This window comes from Odocoileus virginianus, chromosome 5 (assembly GCF_023699985.2).
Source record: "Odocoileus virginianus isolate 20LAN1187 ecotype Illinois chromosome 5, Ovbor_1.2, whole genome shotgun sequence".
Classification (NCBI taxonomy): domain Eukaryota; kingdom Metazoa; phylum Chordata; class Mammalia; order Artiodactyla; family Cervidae; genus Odocoileus; species Odocoileus virginianus.
This window is the reverse complement of record NC_069678.1, coordinates 5,550,084-5,577,037: the sequence shown is the minus strand read 5'-3', so window position 1 is coordinate 5,577,037 and position 26,954 is coordinate 5,550,084. Positions and strand designations below refer to the sequence as shown.

The 26,954-nt window shown below is 38.8% G+C and overlaps 1 protein-coding gene across 5 annotated transcripts in view; it reads left to right on the top strand.

Moving 5' to 3' along the window:
- Positions 1 to 26,954, top strand: part of MAB21L3 (mab-21 like 3) — a 63,127-nt gene that overhangs the window by 11,235 nt on the left and 24,938 nt on the right. Inside the window, exons 1-3 of one of the 5 annotated variants that reach the window (XM_020891996.2) lie at positions 23,342 to 23,405; positions 24,014 to 24,069; positions 24,197 to 24,260. In XM_020891996.2, coding sequence (XP_020747655.1) covers positions 23,382 to 23,405; positions 24,014 to 24,069; positions 24,197 to 24,260 — 144 coding nt within the window. In that variant the 5' untranslated portion in view covers positions 23,342 to 23,381. The other 4 variants (XM_020892024.2, XM_070467250.1, XM_070467248.1 and 1 more) reach the window with 4 other exon arrangements.

Below are 26,954 nucleotides of genomic sequence, written 5' to 3'. Positions count from 1 at the left end.
ATATAAATTTTAAGATGCAGAGTCATTGAGTTAGTGGGCATGATTTTTAAAAATTTTGATAACAATTTTCTTGTCAGTTTACATTGTCGTTGTTAATATATCAGGGCCATATTCCCCACCGGCTTCTAAGCGTTATTACCTTTCTCTAATTTTTGCCCAACTATCAAACTAGGGGAGGGACCAGATGAAAGAATATCTCATTGTTAGAATCTAATTTGCCTGTTTCTGTAACTAGAGGTATAATAACAGTTTGGGAATTTTTTGTGTATTAATTGTCTGTATTTCTTCTTCTATGGATTGTCTTCTCGGATTCTCTGCTTTTTCCCAAATTGTGAAATTATGTTTTCTAATTTTGAAGTTTTGACTTTTTATTTGGCGTTTTCAGGACCTTCAGCATCTGTTCTTCATATACACAAGTTTAGGTAAATGTTGACTTCCTACTTTCTTTTTCCTCTGGGCCTTTTGTGATTTGTTTTTGTGTGCAGCTCTTTCATTTACTTGGAATTTATGGACTTCCATAAAGAAGGAATATGGGCTTCACCAGAGGCTCAGGGGTAAAGAATCTGCCTGCAACTCGGGTATGCAGATTCAGTCTCTAGGTGAGGAAGATCTGGAGAAGGAAATGGCAACCCACTCCAGTATTCTTGCCTGGGCTATCCTATGCAGAGGAGCCTGGAGGTCTATGGTCCCTGGGGTTGCAAAGAGTCAGATAGACTTAGTGACTAAACAACAGTGAAGGGATACAGGGAACTGACTTTATTTTTTTTTTTCCTAAATAGCTGAGCATTTTTCTTTCATCTCAGTGGTTCCTGTTATCCTCACAGATTAAAAGCTTCCCCTTTAAAAAGAAAACAGTCTGTAAGGATCAAGAACTCATGCATGGTCAGGATAGTTAAAGCGGAAGAAGGGAGGTGAGGGGTGGGGAGGGGAAATGGGGCTTGAGAAAAGCAGTCAGTGAGGAGACTTCAATTTTATGAGAATTATTGTATCAATTACACTTTTTTTAAAAAAAGATAAGTAGCAAAAGTGACAAATGTTTTCATTTGTAAAGTCTGGATATTTGGACCTAGAAGTATTTTCTATGTTTTTCTGGCACTCTGAAAAAATTTATGGGAACTGTATATTCCCTGGAGTCACCAGTAAATGGAGTCTGGCAACTTCTTAACAATTTTATTATTTCTTCTATAGTGGTTGCCCTTAAAATGTGCTTACTTCTTTTGAATTGATTTTCCTCATTAATTTTCTTCTAGGACTTCATCCACTTTATTTCAGATGTTGAATTAATTAGCATATGGTTTAGAAGAATAATCTCTTTATACCTGTAACTATATCTTTCTGATTTCAATTTTTCATACTGTAATTGTTTTTATTTGATGAGATTAACTGAAGTGTCTTTGTTTCTGTTGTTTTAAGTTATTTTTTAAAAATTTCCAAGTACGGGTTATTCTTTTGCCCCCTTCTGATGCCTATGTCAGAAGCTTTCCCTATCTCCTTTATACTTTAATAAAACTTTATTCAAAAGGGTTATTCTTTTGCCCCCTTCTGATGCCTATGTCAGAAGCTTTCCCTATCTCCTTTATACTTTAATAAAACTTTATTACACAAAAAAAAAAAAAAAAAAAAAAAAAAAAAAAAATTTCCAAGTAGTTGGAATTATTTTGTATATAATCATTATTTTTTATTGTTTTGTGCTGGTCAAAAGATGTAGTCAGTACAGTTTCTTTTTAGAATATTGAAAATTCTCTTTGTCATGATTTTTCCATATTTTTTGTGAGCATTTGATAAGACCGTTCATGTTTCTACTTTAATTTTTACCTACTTGATCTGCTAAGGACTGAAAGAGGTGTGTTAAAGCTTGCTATCACAGTTGTGTTTATGCCAAATTCTTTCTGTACTTCTAGTAGTTTATGCTTTATGTCATTATTCTTAATATTAGTAATGGTACATGAAGATTCTTGCTTGACTACTAGGTATTCACAGTGCCTATTGAAAACAGCAGAAAATTGAAATAATTGTGTTCCATATGAGAGTCAATAGGGAGTTTAATCCACTGATATTTATTGTCATAATTGCTGCTTTGGACTTCTGTCATCTTATGTTTCCTGGCTTGTATGTTTTATTGCCATATTATAAATTTTCTATCTTTTTCTATATGTTGTATTTTCCGTTGTGATAAAATGTACATAACATAAAATTTACCATTTTAATCATTTCTAAGTGTACAGTTCTGTGGCATTAAGTACACTCACATTGTTGTACAACCATCACCTCCATCCATCTTGAGAAATTTTTCATCTTCCAAACTGAAACTCCATTTAATAAACACTAAACCTCCATTCTTTCTCTTCCCAGCCCCTGGGAACCGCTTTTCTTTTTCCTGACTCTGTGAATCTGACTACTTTAGGTACTTCGTACAAGTGGACTTGTACAACATTTGTCTTTTTGTGACTAGCTTATTTCAGTCATAATGTCTTCAAGCTTCATACACGTTATTGCATATTGTCTGAATTTCCTTCCTTTCTAAGGTTGTGTGCTATTCCATTGTTTATGTAGACTATATTTTGTTTATCCATTCATCTGTTGATGGACATTTGGATTGTTTCTACCTTTTGGCTGTTGTGAATAATACTGCTGTGAACATGGGCATGCAATACCTGTCCAAGTCCCTGCTCTGATTCTTTTGAGTACAGTACCCACAAGTGAAATCACTGGATCAGGTAGTTACTATAAGTTTAATTTGGGAGGAAATTAAATTTAAATTAAAATTTAGAAGTTAATTTAAAATTAAATTTGTGATACAATTTCTCGTAGCCAATGCACAATTTTACATGTCCAGCAGCAATGTACAAGTGTTCCAATTTCTCTACATCCTCACCAATTTTTGTTATTTTCTGATTTTTTAAATTATAGTTGTCCTAAAGGGTGTGAAGTGGTACTTTATCATAGTTTTGATTTGTATTTTCCTAATGATTAGTGATGCTGAATATCTTTTCATGTGCTTATTGGCTATTTGTAGATCTTCTTTAGAGAAATGACAATTCAAGTCCTTTGCCCATTTTTAATTGAGTTTTTTGTTGTTTCTGAGTTGCAGAAGTTCTTTATACCTACCTACTGTAACATATATCCCATCCTTACTATCATTAAAAGCAATTGGCTCCTGGTGCCTTCCAATTTGTATCCCTCTGCAGGTTGTGACAAATGGATAATATCACCCCTTAGTTCCAGTGTGAATTAGAAAACAAACATATTTTTCTTTTTCATTGGTCAATTCAGTTGGCTTGAGGCTGAGAGTAGAGGAAGGTTTTTGATTCTTGGGCTTATTTTGTCATTTCACTGCACATCTATGGTCATTTAGTGCCTCCTAACTTAACATCTCTATTTTGTTGCCATCTTTCTGCCCTCAGAGGGATTTATTTCTAGATGCAAATGTTATCATTTTATTCCCCAGTTTAAAAACTCTCAAGGGTTCCCCAGTACCTGCAGGACAAAGTTCAGACGTCTCCTCCTGTTAGCCCCAGCCATTCTCTGGACACTGACGACCTCTAGGGTTTCAGATCAGACCACTCTTCTTTTACCTTACTCCAGCAACAACAAATTCATTCCAGTTGCTTAAATTCCTTAAGCCTACTTTCCACCAAGTGTTATGCTAGACTCTGGGAAAAGAGTCTTTCTAATAAATTCTAATTTTAAGGATCTTGTAAGACTGGGTGAGGAGACAGAAGATTTGCAGGAAGCATATAGAGAATGCTTTAGGGAAGTTGTTATGACTCCATTTTTTTTGTGGAGATATAATTCACATACCATAAAATCCACTCTTTTAAAATGTCTGATTCACTTTTTTTTTAAGCATATTCACAAGGTTACGTAACTACTGCCACTATCAAATTCCAGAAAATTTTTTCATCACTCCAAAAGAAACCTTATACCCATTGGCAGCTATTTCTCATTCCTACTTGTCCCCAGACACTGGCAATTACTAATCTCTTTTCTGTCTCCATGGACTTACTTATTACATATTCAATAATTACTTCGTATAACTTGTGCCTCTTTGCATCCAATTTCTTTCATTTAGCATTTTTTCAACCTTTATTCATATTGTAGCACATGTATATCAGCATTTCATTCCTTTTTTGTCACCAAATAATATTCCATGGTATAGAATCACTACATGTTATTTATTCATTCATCAGTCGGTGGACAATTAGGTCGTTTCTACTTTGGAGCTATTAGTAATGCTGCTGTGAACATTTAGGTACAGATTTTTGTATGGACATTTGTTTTCATTTGTCTTGGGTATATACCTAGGAGTGCTGGATCATAAGATAACTCTCTAATTAACTTTTTGAGGTCCTGAAAAATTGTTTCCCAATGTGACTGCTCCATGTTACATTCCTACCAGCAGTTTTGAAGATTCTGACTTCTTACATCCTCCGAACATTTGTTATTGTCTGTCGTTTTGATTATAGCCCATCCTACTGAAAGTGAAGTGGCATCTCTTTATGGTTTTTTTTCTTTTTATCTTTTCTTTTAATTATGAAAATATGTTAACACATTTACAGGAGACTTGGAAAATAACAGAACAAAATTGCGTGTGTAGTTCAACTATATATTACAGTTGTCTGTTTTAAGTAGATAAATTGCTGTGGTTTTAATTTGCATTTTCCTAATGACTAATGGTATTGAATATCATTTCGTGTGCTTATTGACTTATTTGCATGTCTGTTTTGTTGATATCTGTATTCAGATCCTTTGCCCAGTTCTTAATTAACTGTCTTTTTACTGCTGAGTTTTAAGACTTTTTGTAGACTTTGGATAACAAACTATAAGAAATATAAATTTGCAAATATATTCTCCCATTTTATGAGTTATCTTTTCACATTTTGATAGTGATCTTTAAAACACAATAGTTTTTTATTTTTATGAAATCTAATTTATATTTCTTTAATTGCTTGTGCTTTAGGTATCATGTCCAAGAAATAATTGCTATTTCAAAGTAGATCAGAAAACATAAGTCCTACTTTGTTCTTATCTTTCAAGATTTCTTTGGCTATTCTTTGTCCCTTATATTTGCATATATATTTCAGAATCAGCTTGTCAGTTTCTGCCCCCAAAGGTAGCTGGAATTTTTGTAGGGACTGTACTGAATTTGTAGACCAGTTTGGGGAGTATTTCCATCTTAAGAACAGTAAGTCTTCCATTTAATGAACATGAAGTATTTTTCTGCCTACTTAAGTTTTATTTAATTTCTGTCGGTGTTTTTCTTTTAAATTTTAAGTGTATAAGTCTTAGGCTTTTTTGTTAAAGTTGCTCATATTTTATTCTTTTTTAATGCTATTATAAGTTGAATTATTTTCTTAATTTTATTTTCACATTGTTCATTTCCAAGTGTATGTTAATAAAACTGACTTAACTATTTAGTATACTGATTTTGATCTTACATCCATCAAGTTTGCTGAACTTGTTTATTAGCACCAACAGATTTGTGTGTGTGTGGATTCCTTATGATTTTTTTAAATGTCATCTTCAGATAGAGATTATTTTACTTAAACTCTCTCATAGAGTCCTTTTCACCTTTCAAGACTCAATCTAAATATTCCTTCTTCATTGAGTTTCTCCTTAACCTTCCAGGCAATATTGATGTTATTTACTTTAGCACAGTTAATGGTCTTGCTTGTACTTACCACTGATGTACATACTATTGTCCTGTATTACAATTAAGTGTCTGTGTTTCTCTCATCATTAAAACAGGCCCTTTTGTTTCCCTTCCATGAGTTTGGAGCTCTTCAGTGTGGTGTCATGCTCAATGTGAAGAAAAGTGTCCTCAGTGTTCTATAGTTTAATTTAAATGCACACAGCTACCCTCAAAGATTGTACTTAAGCCTTTAAAGTAGACAATACAAAATTCGCTTATCAAGAGATGAAAACCAATTTATCAGTAGACCTCCAAATGGCAGACATATTTGTCAATTATGTGTTCTTCTATCCACTTGACATAGCAGTGTTGACTTTTACTCAGTTCAGGGTTGCAAACTATATGAAGAATAATTACTCTGCTCTCAGCATGTGTAGAAAAGCTACTATAATTACCTCATAATTACAGCCATGGATTGTTCTGTCTTTAACTGAGTCATGTCAAATAAAATGAAATATTTTTAACAGATATTTTGGTTTAGGAAGCTTCTAGAAATAGTTCATCAAAAGGGGTTATGCTGCACTGTGCACCCAAGCTGAGGTTAAAACAACTGCAGACATAATTGGCCTTTATGATATTACTTTCATTTTCTTTTTGGTAAGGCCTGTGTGTGATTAATTTGTTGCCTGGTATCATTCAGCGTTGCCTTTTATTTGAGATCATTTTAGTCTCATTTAATGACTGAGCTATAGTTGTATTTAGCTGGGAAGCTGACGATTTATATAATCTTACCCTTAATTGGATATTGAAAAGGAAATCAGAATCTAAGCAATTTTTGGCACCAAGAGCCCAGAAGCCCTTGTATCTCTCCAGTGCTCATGACTGGCTACTTGATGTTGTAATAAGGCAAGAATTTATACTGAGAAACAAGATCATTATTTGAAATAAACGCACATCAGCTGAGGATAAAGGCTTATGCTTTACTTCTTGGTTGACAGTATTCTGGCTGCTTATGACTGATGGGGGTTGTCATGGTGATGAGAGAGAATGAATTGGGTGGTGGCTGGGATAGACATTGCAGTGTGGGAGAAGGGGGCTTAACCTACATATCCTTTGTTAATAGGCCTTTGTTATAGCCTTCCTCTGAAGAGGGCTTGTAATATCATGTTGCCTCTCCTAATGCTGGAGTGTGAAATGAGGACAGTAAAAGTTACCATGTGGTTCTGCAAATCAGACTTGTCTCTGTGTTCACTCCATTATCCCATGACCCCAAGGAGGCTTACATCGTGAGACAGAGACTTGGTAGTAAGAAAAATGTTACTGCTTATGTGATAAAGCAAAATGTAAAAGAGTTATTTCAGTTGGTGCCAGTCACTTCGCACTTTGTTCTACCATTTTTTAAAATAAAATGTTTAATAATAAAGACTCCTTGATGTTAAGGTATCAAACTTCATTCATTCTTTTCTATTCTTGTTACTGTCTTCTCTGACTGGGTTCACCTTGATCACTTTTATTGAAGAAACATATGCCCAAAAGGCCAATTTTTATTTTCTCAACATTGTAGATTATAAACTGCCATAAACATATGGTAAAAAGCTGTGTTTTCCTTGTCATTTTATTTCCTTAATCATGTTTCCAGAACAAATATTGTGGTTTCTGACTAGTGAAGCAGAGAAGTGGGGTCTGAGTGTTCCCTTTGGTGACAAAACTCTGGCAGGCACTCTGAGTGGTTTTACGTTTCTCAGAGAGTGAGCTTTCTGTGGTCCTAGGATTGAAAAGTCCTAGGAGCAGAGAAAAGATAAAGCTGTCCCCAGCTTCCAGTAGAGGTGGAAAGGATGGTAGAAACATGACCCAGAAAAGTAAGATACTCATCCTTCAGAAGACACTGGCTGAAAGGTGCCTTCCTGGGGCAAGTGGTTGACTGACATCATGGAGGGAACAAAGGGTGGGGCCCCTAAGTGGCCTGGAGAGCCCTCGGGACCTCACTGCGTTCTTCAGCAGAGATACGCTGCTGCCAGAACGAAAATACTGCAGACTGGGTGGCTTAACAATGACATTTATCTTCTCATGGTCCTAGCGGTTAGAAGGCCAAGATCAAGGAGTCAGCAGGTTTGGTTTCTCTTGAGAGCTGTCCTTGGTCTGCAGGTGGCCACTTTCTTACTCTGTCCTCACATGGCCTTTCCTTTGTTCACGTGCATCCTTGGTGTTTCTCCCTCTTTTCATAAGGCCACTAGTCAGACTGGATTAAGACCCACTCAGATGGCTTCATTTTAATTTCATTACCTCTTTAAAGGCCCTCATTCAAAATATAGTCACATTCTGAGATACTAGGGATTAGGAATTCAACATAGGAGTTTGGGGGGCTGTAATGAAGTCCATAGCAAGAGGAGACAGTAAGCTCCACCACTGGGGGGAGTGAAGAAGGGGAAAACCTACACACACACACAAAAAAGACTTGTAATTGTCTTGGCAACTAAAGAACATCTAAGTATACGCGAACGAGCTGAGATCTCTGGGGGTAGTTGGGAACTTTATCTCCACTTATCTTTCTCCCAGAGCAGCAGGAGGAGACAGCAGCAGTGGTCCTGGTAGGAAAAATGCTATTACTCGTGGAGAAACCAGGGTTAGCAACTTATCCAATCAGCCAGAGATCTGTAGCGTACTCAAGAGACACCTGAAAGGTAGAAGACACAGACATCAGAGAGCACAAAATCTCGTTAAGGTGCAAGTAGGGACATGTGGAAATTTCCTAAATTCAGAGAAATGGTCCAAGCACTTACCAAGGTTGTTTTTGTTTGTTTTTTTGTGAGATCTCTGTGTGTCCAACCCTGGGCAAGGAATGGGAATTCACTGGGAGCCAAGCAGAACTGGTCCCGACTGCTTGTGGCTCCCGCTCTAGAGCGGGGAACAGACGTGCTCTGTGTCCACAGATGCATGTGCTCTCTGTACACATCTCATCTCCAACTCTGGTAAGGGCTCTGACAGCAAAGGACAGTGACAGGGGGAACGCATTCTGATCCAACTGGAAGGAGTCCTGAGGAACTGATACGTAAGTTGAGCTCAAGAGTTAGCCAGGCAGAGGATCAGAGGCGCATTCTTCCAGCAGGGAACACTGTGTGTGCTAAAGCCATAAGTAGAAGACAGCTTGGGGGAAAAAAAAAAAAAAAGATAATGTAAAAGGTTTTTTCTGATTATATAAACAATGACAATTTTTTCCTAATTTATTTATTCATTCATTTATTATTTTTGGTTGCACTGGTACAACTGCACACAAGCTGTACATGGGCTTTCTCTATCTGCAGAGAATGGGGGCGTGCAGGCGTCTCATTGCGGTGGCTTCTCCAGGTGCACATGGGCTGCACTTGTGGCTTGCGGGTTCTAGGGTGCAGTCTCGGTAGTTGTGGCATAGGGGCTTAGTTGCTTCCCAGACCAGGGATCCAACCCGTGTCCCCTGATTAGCAGGCAGATTTCTATCCACTGTACCACTGGGGAAACCCCATGAAAATGTTTTTTACATTTAGAAAATGTTTTTTTTAACCCAGGGATCTATAAATACTTACCTGAAATTTCACTTCCTTGAGATAATTGCTATGAGAATATATGCTGTTTTATATGGTGAAGAGCAACTGTAAGCTTCTTTTTCTTTTTTAAGCTTCTTCCTATCTTCCCTCTGCTTCCTCTCTCTGTCTCCCACTTACAAACCATTTGTACCCCATTTCTTACCTAATGTGTGTATATTTCTGTATTTTTTTCATGTTAACATATATGCACCTTTTCCATGTGTTACTGTATGTTATATACGTGCAGTGTGTGCTCATTTATTTTGTACTCTTTGTGACCCCATGGACTGTAGCCTGCCAGGCTCCTTTGTCCATGGAATTCTCCTGGCTAGAATACTGGAATGGGCTGCCATGCCCTTGTTCAGGGGATCTTCCCAACCCAGGAATCAAACCTGGGTCTCCTGCATTGCAGGTAGATTCTTTACTGCTGAGCCACTGGGGAAATTATGTTATGTATACTATATGTAATATATGACACATAAGTATGTTATATCTATATAGTGTATCTATAGACACTAAACAAATGTAGTATAAAGATATAGATACACACACTCATATTGAGGCTCTTCGTCCTTGTTTTTAAAAAATGGCATTATGTTATGTATCCTTCTTGGAATCTTTGGTGATTTGTTATGGATGTCCCTCCCAGGTAACTACCAAATATAACTCAGTGACTCTCACCCTAACTTACACCAAGAGACTGATTTAATTGGTTTGGGGTGGGACCCCAGCAGCTATTTTTCAAAGCTACTCAGATAATCCTGTGTGTAACCAGGGTTGAGAACTAATCCAAATCATTCTTTTAGTTACACACTATTATATGATATGTATGGTCTAGTTTTTTAAAAAAGGTTATTGAAGTATAGTTGCTGTATAACACTATATAAGTTACAGGTGTACAATATAATGATTCACAATTTTTAAAAGTCATACTCCATTTACAGCTATTATAAAATATTGGCTATTTTTCCATGTTGTACACTATATCCTTGTAGCTTATTTTATACCTAATAGTTTGTATCTCTTATTCCACTAACCCTTTAATTGCGCCTTCCTCCTTCCCTCTCCCCACTGGTAACCACTGGTTTGTTTGCTGTGTTTGTGAATCTTCTTCTTTTTTGTTATATTCACTAGTTTGTTTTATTTTTTATATTCCACATATAAGTAATATTATACACCATTTGTATTTCTCTGGCTTGTTTCACTTAGCATCATACCCTCCACATCCATCCATGTTGCTGCAAATGGCAAAATTTTGTTCTTCTTAATGGCTAAGCAGTATTCTGTTTATATATTCACCACATCTTCTTTATCCATTCGTCTGTTAATGGACACTCAGTTTGCTTCCATTGGATGGTCACATTTTATTCAACTATTCCAGCGATGATCGGCAATCTCTTTGTCCTTATTATAAATGATATTGTGATAAACATCCTTGTACTTATATTTTCTAGTATACTTGTAAAATGGGAAAAGTAATAGTATTTACCTTATTGGGTTGCCATGTTGATAAAATGGCTTATTATTTGTAAAACATTTTAAATAGTATCTGGCATATAAAATGTGTTTTGTCTATGTTAGCTATTATTATTGATGGTATTGTTATTATACTCGTATCTGGTATCCTTATATGTGATTACTTATTTCTTTGGATTAGATTCCCAAGGCTAAGGTAGTGAGGTGATGGCAATGGCAGTCAGGAGGAATGGGTGGATGGACTGAAGAGTTATTTTAGAGGCAGACAGGACTGAATGGAAGATTGAATGTGGGAGGTGAAGGATAGAAATTTAAAGATGACTTTAAGTTTGGGATGATGCTGATGGCTTCTTTTTCTGATCTCCATAAAACTGGACAAAGAGCAGATTTGGGAGAAATATCAAGAATTTAGTGTGAAAAAAATGAAAATAATCATAAAGAAACATGACTATATAAAAGTCTGTGGCAATAAACTTGAAAATTTAGAGGCAATGGATGATTTTTGACTCAAACGTAAACTGTTAACATTGACCCTAGAAGAGGTTAAAAAAAAAAATTAAGCATATCAATAGCCTTGGGAGATGTTAAAAAATAGATTTCTCAGTTTGTAAAGGATCAAGCCAAAATGTTTTGGCAGCTGAGTTGTCTCTAAGCTTTGAAGAAAAGACATTTCTTACATTATTTAAGCCATACCATACTCTCAAAAAATATAAATGAATTGCAACATTGTTTGTTTCCAGGTAGAAACCTCAAAACAAAGGGAATGCCCAACAGAAGTAGAATAAATTATGACATGATTATCCAGCTGTTCAAACAGTGAATTCTGTCTTTAGCAGTAAACATGGCAGGGTAAGGGGATGAGAATATCCAGTCTGTATTGTTAGAGAATGAGATGCAGAGAAAGTGTATGTAATATTATCTTATTGACTCATCAAGCCACGGAACTTTGTGAGGGGTGCTTCTTCCAGAAGATCTTTTTCACACAGGTATGGTCAGCTCACCAAGCATTGGCCTTGGAGGACTGAGTCTATCCAGAGGAGCCACCCATTCTGCTTTGCACAATGGTGTTGAAGCAGCCAGAATCAGCCTTGAGTGTGGTGACAACAGTGAATCAGGCACAATCTACGCCTGCAAGGCTACAGAGAGATGGATAACCCCATAGTGCAAAATAAATCACTCTACAGAACAACTGCTCTTCCCTGGTGGCTCAGGTGATAAAGAATCTGCCTGCAATGCGGGAGACCTGGGTTCGATCCCTGGGTTGGGAAGATCCCCTGGAGGAGGGCATGGCAACCCTGAGTGTTGGACGGTGAAGAAAGCTGAGCGCCAAAGAATTGATGCTTTTGAACTGTGGTGTTGGAGAAGACTCTTGAGAGTCCCTTGGACTGCAAGGAGATCCAACCAGTCCATCCTAAAGGAGATCAGTCCTGGGTGTTCATTGGAAAGACTGATGCTGAAGCTGAAACTCCAATACTTTGGCCACCTGCTGTGAAGAGTTGACTCATTGGAAAAGATCCTGATGCTGGGAAGGATTGGGGGCAGGAGGAGAAGGGGACGACAGAGGATGAGATGGCTGAATGGCATCACCGACTCAATGGACATGGGTTTGGGTGAACTCTGGGAGTTGGTGATGGACAGGGAGGCCTGGTATGCTGCGATTCATGGGGTCGCAGAGTCAGACATGACTGAGCGACTGAACTGAACTGAAAGAACAATTTCTGTCTTATCAGTGCATGTTCAAAATCCTTCAAAGGCTCTCCATTGCCTGCAATGAAAAACCAAAATACCTTAGGCTTGAATTCAGCATCTTGTGTAATCTCTTCAAAGTACTCAGGCATCTGTCAGGTGGGCTGCTTTGACCACATTTCCTGGCTGCTTCTCTATGCCTGTTCCCAGCTGTCATTCCTGGCTTAGGATGCCCCCTCCCATCCACCTCTCATTCCTCACCTCCTCGGTGCGCACTAAGCCTTCGTTCCCATGCTTCCCTACAGCAATTCCTCTCTGGGCCAGCTGGGATTTGACCCTTCAGTACAGGTCTGGTGATACCACTCTTTATACTATGGCCGCCATTCTCTAACTTTACCTAAGAGAGAAACCTATGGAATCTATAGGATCTTTGCATTTAGGGCAGCCAGCATAGGACTTGTACAAAGCAAGAGGGCAATGAGTTTGGTTGTATTGTCCAAAGATTCTTTTAAAATTTCCCAGTGTACTTGCAAATATTATATGCTTCTCCTTGAAATTGTGTAGCTACCTTGAAAAGTTAGACGTGTACTGTGAAATGATTTATGGATCATTATGGCAGTTCTCTTACTGCCTCTGACCTACATATATTTTTTGTTTCTTTTTTTGATTATTTATTTCCTGCCTCAGCCTGATACAACTGAAAAAAAAAAGCCAACATAGAAATATATACTTTACAGTTGAGTGATAGTATTTTCCTACTTCTTAACATTTATAAGATTGATGTTTTCTAATTATGCAAAACAATGTGAGCAAAACTGGAAAGCAAATATAAAAAGAAGCACCAAGAAGTGAGTTCATTTTGTTTTAAATAGCATTTGTATTATTTTTACCTTTTTTCTGATTATAAATAGCATACACTCATTGTAGTAAATGTATACAAACCAATTCACCAAAAGAAATAAGCTTGTAATTGTTCCACCATTCCAGAATGACAACCATTAATTTTCTTGCATATTTTCTCCACTTTCTCTTTCTTTGACATATTCTTAAAAATTTGTTGTTGCTAATTAGTCTCTAAGTCGTGTCTAACTCTTGGCAACCCCGTGGACTGCAGCACGCCAGGTTCCTCTGTCCTCCATTATCTCCCAGAGTTTGCTCAAACTCATGTCCATTAAGTTGTTGATGCTAGCTAAACATTTGATCTTCTGTTGCCTCTTCTCCTTTTGCCTTCAACCTTTCTTAGCATCAGGGTCTTTTCCAATGGGTCGGCTTTTTGCATCAGGTGGCCAAAGTATTGGAGCTTCAACTTCAGCATCAGTCCTTCCAATGAATATTCAGGGTTGATTTTCTTTAGGATTGACTGGTTTGATCTCCTTTATATTCTTAAAAATTTATCTGTTTATTAAAATATATTTTCAGAAAGGCCACTATTCACAGCAGTAATAACACATTTACATATCCAGAATGACCTGCCTGATCTTTCACTCATAATATTAGATTTAATTATTTAAATCTGACTTGCTAGCCATCTTATTTTAAAATTTTAAATTATTATTAGCATTTTAATAATTAGCAGTATTTGAACTCTAATAATGAGAATTTGAAATGACACCATTGGATGTCTGGTCTCTGGTTCTACACATAGAGCTTGGAAGTTGCCATTTGATCCTCACAACAACACAAAAGGCTGAACAGACTGAAAAGTCAACAACTGTTCTGGATTTGTAAGAGAGGAGGTAACACAAGGTAGCCACTGTCTCCAAAATTGAAGAGACAGACAAGCAAATACAGGGAGACATAGAGAAGAGATCTGGACGTAGAAACCATCAGGGAACCGGTACCAAGGCAGAGAAGCCTGCACTATAGCTGATGGGTTGCTGGAAGCTCAGTGCAGAAAGCTCCAGGGACTTGGTCATGGGGGGCCGCCACAGTTTTGTGAGATTTACCTCTAGGGTGTCCACCAGATCCCCACAGTAAATATCAGGAGGGAGAAAAAAGCTTTTGTGCTTCCTGCAAGGGAGAAGAAAGGAACCATCTTTAAATACAGCAGATCAATGTATTCTTCTTCCCAAGGCCTATGCTCGGCAGAAACTGGTCAACCAAGACCTAGTCTGCTGCTATATTGTCAGGCCTGGGAGAAGGGAAGTAGCCAACTCTAGTTAGTAGTAACCTCTAGCCTTCTACAAGGGAGAAGGAGAATAGCCAGCTCCAGCCCATTCAGCCATCCTGTCCCAATTCAGGAGAGAGAAAAAAAGGAAGGCTGAGAAGCACTAGTGAAGTCGATGGTCCAAAAGCACAGGCTTGCTAAAAGACTGATCTTTTAGTCATAGGACTGGGCTTCTTAGGTGGCGCTAGTGGTAAAGAACCCGCCTGCCAATGTAGGAGACTCGGGTTCCATCCCTGAGTTGGGAAGATCTCTTGGAGGAAAGCATGGCAACCCACTCCAGTATTCTTGCCTGGAGATTTCCATGGGTAGAGAGGAGCCTGGCGGACTACCTGGCAGTCCTTAGGGTCGCAAAGAGTCGGACATGACTGAAGTGACAGACAGCACAGCACAATCACAGGACTATAGAACTCCGCCCCACCCCTCCGCCCACTGCATCACGTGGTGGAGTGGTCAAGAATCCACCTCACAGTGCTGGAGATGCAAGAGACAGGGTTCAATTTACGTCAGTTCCTTACACCCAGTACATTATGACTGACAAGAAAAAGTGACATATGAAAAAGCATATGTCTTTCCTATGTCAAGACTTACGAAAGACATAAGAAAAGACAAGAAACAATTTGAATCAGACATGGCAGAGATGTTGGAATTTTCAGATAGGGAATTTAAAACAACAATGATTAATATTCTAAGGGAGTTCCCTGGTGGTCTAGTGGCTAAGACACCAGGCTCCCAATACAGGGGACCTGGGCATGATTGCTGGTCAGGGAACTAGATCCCATTTGCTGCAACTAAGACTGACACAGTCAAATGTATAAATAAATATTTTATAAATATGCTAAGGTTCTATTGGGTAAAATAGCATCTAATAACAGGTAATGTAAGCAGAAAGGTGGAAATCCCTAAAAAAAAAAAGTGCTAGGGATTAAAAAAAAAACACAGAAACAGGAATGAAAATGCCATTAATGGACTTATTAGTAGAGTGGACATGACTGTGGGGAAAAAAAATCTCTGAGCTAGAGACTATTTCAATAGAAACCTCCAAAACTGAAAAATAAAGACAACAAAGACTGTAAAAAACAAACACTTAAGGACTGTGGGACAACTACAAAAGGTGTAAAATACACATAATGAGTATATCAGAAGGAAAAGGGAGAAACAATAAATATTTGAAACAATAATGACTGGGAATTCCCCCTCAATAAATTGTAAATACCGCAACCACAGATCAGGAAGCTCAGAGAATACCAAGCATAAGTGCCATAAAAACCACACTGAGGCATATCATATTCAAATTACAGAAAATCAAGGATAAGGAAAAAATATCAAAAGAAAGAAAATACACCTATCTATAAGGAAACATTGGAGAAGGCAATGGCACCCCACTCCAGTACTCTTGCCTGGAAAATCCCATGGACGGAGGAGCCTGGCAGGCTACAGTTCATGGGGTTGCAAAGAGTCAGACATGACTGAGCAACTAAATGCACATAAGGAAACAAAAGAAAAGAATTATATTTGATTTCTTAGAAATGATGCAAGTAATAAAAGGGTGGTGCAAAATATTTGGAGAAGGAAACGGCAACCCACTCCAGTGTTCTTGCCTGGAGAATCCCAGGGACGGGGGAGCCTGGTGGGCTGCGGTCTATGGTGTCGCACAGAGTCAGACACGACTGAAGTGACTTAGCAGCAGCAGCGAAATATTTAAAGTGTTGCGAGAATAAAAACCACCAACATAGTATTCTGTAACCCATGAAATTATTCTTCAGAAATGAAAGAGAAAGAAAGACTTTCTTGAACAAATAAAAATTGACAGAATATGTTGCCATTAGATTTGCCTTGTAAGAAATGTTGAAGTTCTCTAGAGTAGGAAAATAAGTCAGAAGCTTGCACCTATATAAAGAAAAGAAGAGCATTGTAGAAGGAATATATGAAGTAAAATAAAAAATTATTTTTAATTAATCAAACAAAACAGTTTGGTCAAAATAATAATGGCAAGAATGAATTTGATTATGTATATTCCTGTATATTACATATGTGTGTCTAACTATAATAAATTTATATATACACACATTTATGTTTGCTTATACATAAATAAAATTAATGATAACAATAATATAAGGGATGGAAGGAGTAGGATTATTTTGTTATTATAAGGTACTCACATCATCTGTGAAGTGGTATAGTGTTCTCTGAGAACAGACTTGGGTTAGTTATATATTGCAAACTCTAGATCAACCACTGAAAATTTTTTTAAAATAAGTTAACTAATTAAATGACATTCTAAGAAAGGATAGAAAATGATATCATATAAAATGCTCAACTAAAACCCCCAACAGCAAAAATAAAGAGTGGAAGACAAAACAGCCACAAAGAATAAGAGCAACAAATAGAAAACTGTCACAAACATGATAGATATAATCCAACTATATCAATAATCACTTTGAATGTCAATTGTCTAAGTTCACCAATTAAAAGCCACAGATTGTCAGAGTGGATCAAAAACTAAGGTCCAAGGCCCAACTATATATTATCTATAAGAAACACACTTTCAGTATAAAGATAAAGGGGAAATAAGTGAAGAAAATACTCCATGAAAAGCAAAAGTGAAAGCCACTCAGTCATATCCGACTCTTTGCGACCTCATACAGTCCATGGCATTCTCCAGGCCAGAATACTGGAGTGGGTAGCCTTTCCCTTCTCCAGGGGATCTTCCCAACCCAGGGATTGAACCCAGGTCTCCCACATTGCAGGCAGATTCTTTATCAACTGGGAAGCGATGCTAACTCATAGAAAGAAAGCAGAGGTAATTATATAAATTTCAGACAAAGCAGACTTCAAAGCAAGGAAACTTATCAAGGATAAAGAAGGACATTACATAATGATAAAGGAGTCAATACTCCAAGAAAACAGAGCAATTTTTAACATGTATGCACCTAACAACATAGTATCAAATTACATGAGGCAAAAACCAGTAGAATTGCAAGGAGAAATAGATGACACCGTTATCATAGTTGAAGACATTAATAACCCTCTATCAGAAATGAACAGACCCAGCAAACAGAAAATCAGTAAAGACATAGTTGAACTCAACAACACCATCAATACAAGATACAGTTACCAGAAAAGAGGGAAGTGAAGGGAGTTAAATAGATGAAGGGAATTAAGAGTTACAAACCTCCAGTTATAGAATAAGTTACAGGGAAATATCAATAACCTCAGATACACAGATGACACCACCCTTATGGCAGAAAGCAAAGAACTAAAGAGCCTCTTGATGACAGTGAAAGAGGAGAGTGATAAAGTTGGCTTAAAACTCAACATTCAGAAAACTAAGATCATGGCATCCGGTCCCAACACTTCATGGCAAATAGATGAGGAAACAATGGAAACAGTGAGAGAGTATTTTTGGGGCCTCCAAAATCACTGCAGATGGTGACTTAAGCCCTGAAATTAAAGGATGCTTGCTCCTTGGAAGAAAAGCTATGACCAACCTTGACAGCATATTAAAAAGCAGAGACACTACTTTGCCAACAAAGGTCCATCTAGTCAAGGCTATGGTTTTTTTCCAGTAGTCGTGTGTGGATGTGAGAGTTGGACTGTTAAAAAGTTGAGCACCAAGAAATTGATGCTTTTGAACTGTGGTGTTGGAGAAGACTCTTGAGAGTCCCTTGGACTGCAAGGAGATCGAACCAGTCTATCCTAAAGGAAATCAGTCCTGAATATTCATTGGAAGGACTGATTCTGAAACTGAAACTCTAATAATTTGGCCACCTGTTGTGGAGAACTGACTCACTTAGAAAAGACCCTGATGCTGGGAAAGATTGAAGGCGGGAGGAGAAGGGAGCGACAGAGGATGAGATGGTTGGATGGCATCATTGGCTTGATGGACATGAGTTTGAGTAAGCTCCGGGATTTGGTGATGGACAGGGAAGCCTGGCATGCTGCAGTCCATGGGGTCGCAAAGAATTGGACACAACTGAGTGACTAAACTGAACTGATATGACATTCTGGAAAGGGCAAAACTATGGAGACAGCAAAAAAAAAAAAAAAAAAAAAAGAGTAGTTACCAGGAGTTAGGGGAAGGGTGATGGAGGAGGGATGAAGAGACAGAACACAGACTATTTTTAAGATAGTGAAAATACTTTGTACAATATTGCAATGATGTATACATTTGTCCAAACCCATAAATGTACAACAATGTCAACCATAATGTAAACTGGGACTTGGGTGACAATGACATGACAGTGAATGTTCATCAACTGTGACAAATGGCCCACCCTATAGATGTTGATAATAAGGGAGGCTATGCACATGTCAGGGGAGGGAATATATGGGAAATCTTTACCTTTCTCTCAGTTTTTCTGTGAACCTAAAATTGCTCTAAAAAGATTTTTTTAAGGACACTGTTTTATTTCACAATACTTATATTTTCCAATAAAATAACAGAAAATATTATCTATGAGGACCTAGTAACTTGATTATGTTTTCATTATAATCAATATCCTTAGGTTTCTTTATTTTAAAAATTATCTATAGTAACACTTTCTTTCTATTGAAAAGTTACAGGATTTTAACATATGTACAGATTAATGAAAACCCCACCAAAATCAGAACACAGAACAGACCATCCCTAAAAGCTCTCTCATAGCATCTGTTGATAGTCATGCCCTCACCTCACCTCAAACCCCTGGCAAACACTAATTTGTTTTCCACCAGTATAACCTGATCTTTTTTCAAGAATTTTTGAGAATGCCAAATTAATGAAAAGTGAAAGTTTTAGTAGCTCAGTCGGGTCTGACTCTTTGCCACCCTATAGACTGTAGCCTGACAGGTTCCTCTGTCCATTGGGATTCTCCAGGCAACAATACTGGAGTGGGTAGCCATTCCCTTCTCCAAGGGATCTTCCAAGGGATCTTCCTAGGGATTGAACCCAGGTCTCCTGCATTGCAGGAAGCTAAATTAAAGGAATCATACAATGTGTAAATTTTGAAATTGGGTTTTCTCACTCAGCACAGTGTATTTAAGATTGATCCAAGTTGTGGGTATCAATAGTTTGTTCCTTTTTATTGCTGTATATTATTCTATGGTATGGATGTACCACAGTTGATCAGTTCACCTCTTGAAAAGGTTTGGGGTGGGGTCCACATTTTGGCTAACACAAATAACAGTGCTGTGAATATTCATGCACATGTTTTTGTGTAAACCAAGTTTTCATTTCTCTAGGATATATATACCTAGGAGTGGAATTGCTGGGGGTCAAATATGTATTTATAACTTCATAAGAAATTACCCAACCAATTTACATTCCCATCAGAAATGTATGAGAGTTTCAGTTGCTTCAAATACTTGTCAGCATTAGGTATTGACAGCACTTTTTCATTTTAGTTGTTCAAATAAATATGTAAATAATTGTATCCATGTTTTTAATTTACATTTCTCTAATGCTGTCTTTTTCACATTTTTATTTGCCATCTTTATACCCTCTTTGTGAAATGTCTATTCAAGTCCTTTACTTTTTCTTAAGTTGTGCTGTTCTCTTGTCATTGGATTTGAGAGTGCTTTACATATTCTGGATACAAGTCCTTTGTTGGGTATGTAGTTTTCAAATATATCCTTCTAGTCCATATCTTGTCTCTTCATTCTCATGACAATATCTTTGGAAGAACAAAAGGAAATTTATGAAGTCTAATTTATCAATTTTTTTACATAGATAATCTATTTGGTGTCATTCCTAAGAACTCCTGGCCTAACTCCAGATCACAAGGATTTAGTTTATGCTTTTCATTTAGACCTATGATCCATTTTGAGTTAATCTTTATGTAAGGTATGAACTTTATATCAAGGCTTATTTCTTTTCCTATTGATGACCAACTGGTCAAACACACATTAGTGAAAAGAAATATCTTCCCTCCACTGAACTGTGTTTACATTTTTATCAAAGATCAAATGACTATGTTTGTGTGAGTCAGTTTCTGGAATTTCTATTTTGTTCTATTGATCTCTATGTCTTTATCTTCTGTTTGGGTTTCCTTTAACTAAAAACAGACAAACTTGTCATGTGTCATGAGCAAAGAGGCTCGGAGGAAAAGCAGTCCCCCGTGTACCCAAGAATTAGGAATAATTAATTTCTCCTGTCATCTATTTCCTGCCACATCCTCACTTAGGTATCACAGAAACTGAGGTGAACCAGTTAGTTTCATGGGTTAGCAAAGTAATGAAACCAAATGTCTTCTTCCTTAAAGTTTTCCTCCACTCCCAGTGTTTTTCTGGTGATGTCAACTGAAAAATATGCCAGCCTCGTATGACTTTGAGCAGAGGCAAGGGAGTAAGCACCCTGACTTAAGGAAAAGTTTCAGATGAAAATATAACTCTGTTTACCAGGCAGAGAGATATGAACATGGAAATACCTTACTATTTAACTTGAAAATACAATATCATCCAAGTCATAGGGAGAGTTTTATTACATCAACAGTTGGTCTCTGTTCAAAATAAGTTTCTGGATTGCCTTTCAACACTGGGCCTTTTGAATGAGAAAGAGTCGGAATGGCATCCCAGTGCACAGATATATAAATGGATGGACACATAAACAGATGGACACAGGCCTAGACAGTTTCCTTTTCTTTCCTCTAGCCTAATCTGGAATCACTGAGTATATACTATTTTGTAACAGGTATATAGTATATATATATAGTATATAGTATACCACTGAGTATATACTATTTTGTAACAGGTCATCATTGCTGTTTTATGCATCTCAAAGTTATTTTATTTATTAGAATGGTCCCTTTAGCATTTAATGCAACAAAATATTCACCACTAGGTGTCGAGGGTCAGTTATGTGTTAGGTACCGGGCTACCCAGCAGACACAGAACAGGCAGAGCCCCTGCCTTGCTGTTCATTGTTGGGAGCTTCCTAACAGCTTAAACAATTATCTCTGTTTGGTCCTCTGAGCTGTCATGTTTGAGTCACCCCAGGATTAAAAGAGCTCTTTGAAAGAATAAGTCAGAATTCGTAACCTTGGTGAACTTTAACAGATTTGTATATTTAAGATTGATTTGGATCAAGCCAACCCTTTCACTTTTGGGTATGAAAGTCCTGGCCACTGAGGCTAAATCTGTAGCAAACAGCTTTGCTGGTGAACCAGGTGACATGATCCTCCCAGGGCTTCTCATATTGATGGTAGAGGGTTCTAGTACCTTGTTAAACTGCCTTTAGAGGATGACTTCTTGGTCCTCACACCTGAAATTGAGCCAACACTGGTCTACATGTTCATTCTTGCATTTGATGTGAGTCATGGGAAATGAGGATATTTGTTTCCTGAAGAAGGAGGAGAATCTGAGTCCGCAGTGAGTCCCTCTCGGTGACACAGCACAATGCCTCAGGCAGTCTGTTGTTCAATAAATATTTGCTGATCCCATATCCAATTAGCCAGAGATCTCTATCAACCAAAAAAGCTTGTCTTTGCCAACCTCTCAGAGAGTCTGTGTTTGTGGATCTGCCCTGTATTTCAGAACCTTTGCCCGTAAGGAACTGTATCACAAAGCAGGGAACTGGCTGTGTTTATATATAACTCTCTGTTTCCTGGGTACAGCATCCAGGCAAAATTAGAGTCTAATAAGTCACCCTGTACGTGCTCCTTCTTCTTCCAAGCTTCTCACTTGGCCCTGTTCATTGCTTTCACTGCTCACTTCAGGCCAGTGTCACTGGACCCTAGCGTGAGAGAAGAATGCTACTTTCAGCTGGAGGACGGAAGCAATCGCAGTAGGTAGGACCACCTCAAGCACAAAAGGATGAAAGTTTGTGCATCTGATGACAGGCATCTGGAGTAACCTTAGACTAGTAGGAAAGGCCCCAACAGAGGAAAGGGATTCCCATGTTAATAATTACAGTGAAGCAGCAGAAAGGAAAAAGCAAAAATACCTGGGAAAAGCAGGATGACTTTGGTGAAGTTGAAAATGAATTGGAAAGAGAACTCAGAATTGCAAGAAGCTCAGAGGGAGAGGCTCTTGTTCCTCCTGTGAAAAACTGATAGTTTGGAGCAACTAGCCAATGGTAAGAGAAGGCAAAGGAAGAAGATTCAGAAATATTTGGGAGCACTTGCCATCAAAAGCAGGAGATTTAAAATTACAAATAGAAGAAAATGAAAAATCGAGGCAATATTGAGGAGTGGTGGCTTTACCAGATGTATTAATATTAATATATTAGCATACAGGTTCCCTCCCAGGGCTTCCCAGGTGGCCCGAGTGCTAAAGATACTGCCTGCCAATACAGGAGACCAAGAGACAACTGTTCCAACCCTGGGTTGGGAAGATCCCTGGAGGAGGGCATGGCAGCCCACTCCAGTATTCATGCCTGGAGAATCCCATGGACAGAAGAATCTGGTGGGCTACAGTCCATGGGGTCACAAAGAGTTGGACCCGACTGAATAGACGTAGCATGCACGCACACACACACAGGTTCCCAGAGGTGAGCTGTAGAAGCTGGACAGAACACTGGGATTAGTGAGGTGGGTGGAGCACCTGCCGAGCAGCCCGAGCTCTGGTGTGGCTTTCAGATGATGCCAAGTTCAGGAAATATATGCAAATGCTGTGGTTACAGAACACAGTGGCCCAGGCACCCAGCGTGGCCGCTGAGCACTCAGAGACAGCACTCAGAGGTGGGTTTGGAAAGACACGCCTTTGGAACATTGCTCCGAATAGAGCTGAGCTCCCAGAAGCACTGTAATTTCTTTAGGTCATCCAATAGCTGACTCTGATGTTTACCGAGTTCAGAGATCAAGCCATTTCGATTTTTTTTTTTTCTGTAATAAAACTAGCCTCAGCCAGCCAGATTGGGAATTTGCTGCCTGAGCTGTTTTCCAACATGGTTTTGCTGGCAAAATCAGATGTGAGTGTTTCCTCAACTCCTGAGGGACCTGTTTACACTGTCTGTATTTTTACTGCTAGCTTTCGGGGGGGAAGGCCAGCAGGTGAGCAGAAGGATTCTTGTCCTGCCGTTCCTGGGTGCGTTTGTGTGCGTGTACCTCTGTGTTTGTGTCTGTGTGTGTCCAAACCTGTGTGTGTGCATTTCCACGTGCAAATTGTTGTGTCTTGATCACTTATTTGTAGACATAATGACGGGTGCCGCTGGTTGTTTGGCAGTTTCCTATTTGTTTATTGTAAAGAAGGTAGATTCATCTGCAGGATTTTCTAGATGGAGGAGCAAGGAAACTATTTACTGTCAACAGGATTAGAACAAGGAGATATAAGATACTGAGCTCACAGATGCATCTAGTGTCAGGATAAGAGCATAAACAGTTGGGAAGGAGCCACCTACAGGCATTTCTATCTTGAATGGAAGTTTTGAGTATTTGAGTGGAAAATACAACTTGGAAAATTGCCCTTCGGTCAAAGCATATGTCAGTAGAGCTGAATAGAGTAAAATTAGGTTGGACTCCAGTTCAATTTCATCAACTCTCCTTCTTCAATTCTTTTCTGATTTTTATTTCCCCAAAGATAAAAGATGGATGCTCACAATTTGGAAATAAGAACTTGAATGAAGAATTGAGAAGGTAAGTCTCTGGTCCACACACACATTCCCAGAGAAATTCAGCCCCCAGAGATTAACATCACTGGGAAAGCCACGCACAAGCGCGGTCTCCACTGATAGACAAACCGAGACGCTGCCGTTCTGCTCAGAATTGACCAGGAAGCCATGAAATCCCGGATGGAAGGCTACTTAGAAGACTGCCTGTTGAATAAGGTAAGGTCAAATACCAGTCTCTCCCACATGCTCTCTCCCACTCCTCCTACCCCACCAACCTTGATGCAGAAAGTATTTCAGGCTGTTTCCAAAGACATAGAAAATGCCCCAAGACCATCACCCATAAGAATGTTCAGGGATTTACCACATTTCAGTCCTGTCTTTGAGATTCCAGTGCAAGAGGTATGTTGGGTATATAATGTGGAACAGAGAGTTACAGCCTGGCTGGAACTCCGGCTCCCCACTGATGCCTGGGTGCGTGCAGGTGTGCTAAATCGCTTCAGCGGTGTCTCACTCTGCGACCCCATGGACTATAGCCCTCCAGGCTTCTCTGTCCATGGGATTCTCCAGGCAAGAATACTGGAGTGGGTTGCCATGCCCTCCTCCAGGGGATCTTCCCGACCCAGGGATGGAACCCTGTCTCTTAGTCTCCTGTATTGGCAGACAGGTTCTTTACCACTAGCGCCACCTGGGAAGCCTGATGTCTGGGTGGTCATGAGCAAAGCACTTAACCTGTCTAAGCCTCAGATTTTTCTCTAAAATGGGAGATAAATAATAGGATCTTAGTGGGGGTCTTTGAAAAAGAGTAAATAAGACAGCTTTTTGAAAACTATAAAACTGCTAGATTACAATATAAAGGTGATAGAGAGGGAACCTGGCATGCTACAGTCCATGGGGTCGCAAAGTCAGACACTGCTGAGCAACTGAATGAATTGACTATATTTTTAGTACACATGGGTTAACAACCAATTTGATGTCTTCTCTGTAGAGTCATAGGCTCTTAGGATATTAGAACTTGAAGAAACCATAAATATTATCTAATTTAAACCTTTCTGTTTACAGATGAAGCTGCTAAGACAGCACCACCCTTTAAACTAAAACATTAAGAGTTAGAGATTAGTCTAGTGTTTTCATGCCTTTATAAGTTAACAAAGTAGAATTTATTATTATAGTGACAAATCAAATTGATTTCTTAGCCAAATCCATTAAGAGAGATAAATAGGGAAAATTTATGATAATAAAAATTACAGCAAACAAAGTGATTTCTCCCTTTGGAGAAAGTGTGTAACCTGGCATTTCCCCATGGTCCTGTGTTTTCTGAAAGAAAAAAGTTCAAATATTTTAGCCTGGCATTCAAATAATACTTTATCTTTCTACCCTCTGCTTCCCTGCATCTTCAATCACAGAAATTCTAAACAAAAGCTCTCTTGTGTTGACTCCATCATGTGCGTGTGTTTTCTTTGGCCCACAGAGAATTTTTCAAATTTTTCAATTTTGTGACAAGCATTTCCAAATAGTGAGATTTTGCATAGAAATCCATATTTCCTTCCTCTCTGGAATAAAAAAAAAAAATCAGACTATCTGTGGCAAAACTTTTCTAGTCAGTGCAATGCAGGTGTTGAAACTAGGTCCGAGTTTCTTGCCTGGCAGCCATGGACTGGAGTTGAGTGTCTGTCCCACTGGAGGCTGTTGGCACTGCTGAGTCTGACAGTCCCTCTCCCCAGTCTTCCCTCTCGTGTGTGTGGCCACTATTCTGCCCCTACAGGTGGTTGGGTCTGACAGTCCTGTCCTATAAGAACTGTGCCCTGAAAAGGTCTCAGGCTGAAGCTCTCCCTCCACCACTCAGGGAGACATCCCCTTCTTTTTCATTTTTCTGGCTCATATTCATCCTTCAAACTCAGCTCTGAGTCCACCTTCTCATGAAAGATTAACCTGACACCCCAACACAAAACATTTGTGCCTTTCTATGACTTCCCATCATAATCATCACTGATAATATTTATTTGGCCATCAATTATATCTTAGCTCCTGACACCTTTCCTATTGTTATCTTGGTGGTGACTTAACTATATTATTTTATTCTGGATAAGTTTCCAGAAGGAAGAGCAGTGCCTTGGATATCTTTATTCCCTCTTGACATTCACATAGGATCATTGCATGTATGTGGTTAGAAGTATCTTCAGGCCTCGTTGAAGATAATGTGAGATGAGTGTTAAAGGTGCTGGCAGGTTGAGGCCCTACAGTGTCATTTAAGCAACAACCATATGATACATGCATATGACCTTCATTTTTATAGAAAGGAGCAGAGGCTCGTGTGAATTAAACGCATCCCAAGTCACAGAGTTAATGAAGGTGCTGAGGTTTCAGCCTACTCTGTTATGTACCAAATTACATTTCCTCTGCTAAACCCACTATATCACCATAAACACACACAACACAAAACACAGTGCTCAAAACACAGATCTGGGTATGGCCTGCTCAGTGCGAGAGACGTTTTGTGTCTGGGTGTCTTTAAGGGTGGCCCTGTCTCACCTGCAGATTTTGCACATAAGCCCAAAGCTAAAAGGAGGACGTTCCCCATGCAGACAGGCAAACGTTTAACATCACAAGTGCTACATAGAGATTTGAACAGGGTGCTGGAGGGGAAGAGAACACTGTGAGCTCTGATGGAAGAGGTTTTTCACAGAGTGAAGACAAAATGTTAGCAGCACATGCTTAATGAGTCGAGTTTTAACAAGCGGAGAGGACTTCCAGCTCAGGGAACCCCATTCAAGCCGTCAGCATGGGTTTCATTCCCAGTCGCCTTGTCCTTGTGGGGGCAGAGTGGTGCAGTGGTTGTGAACAAGGACACTGCCTGGGTATGGATTCCTGTGACTTGCTGACTCCCAGGCCTTGGGTAAATTACTTACACTT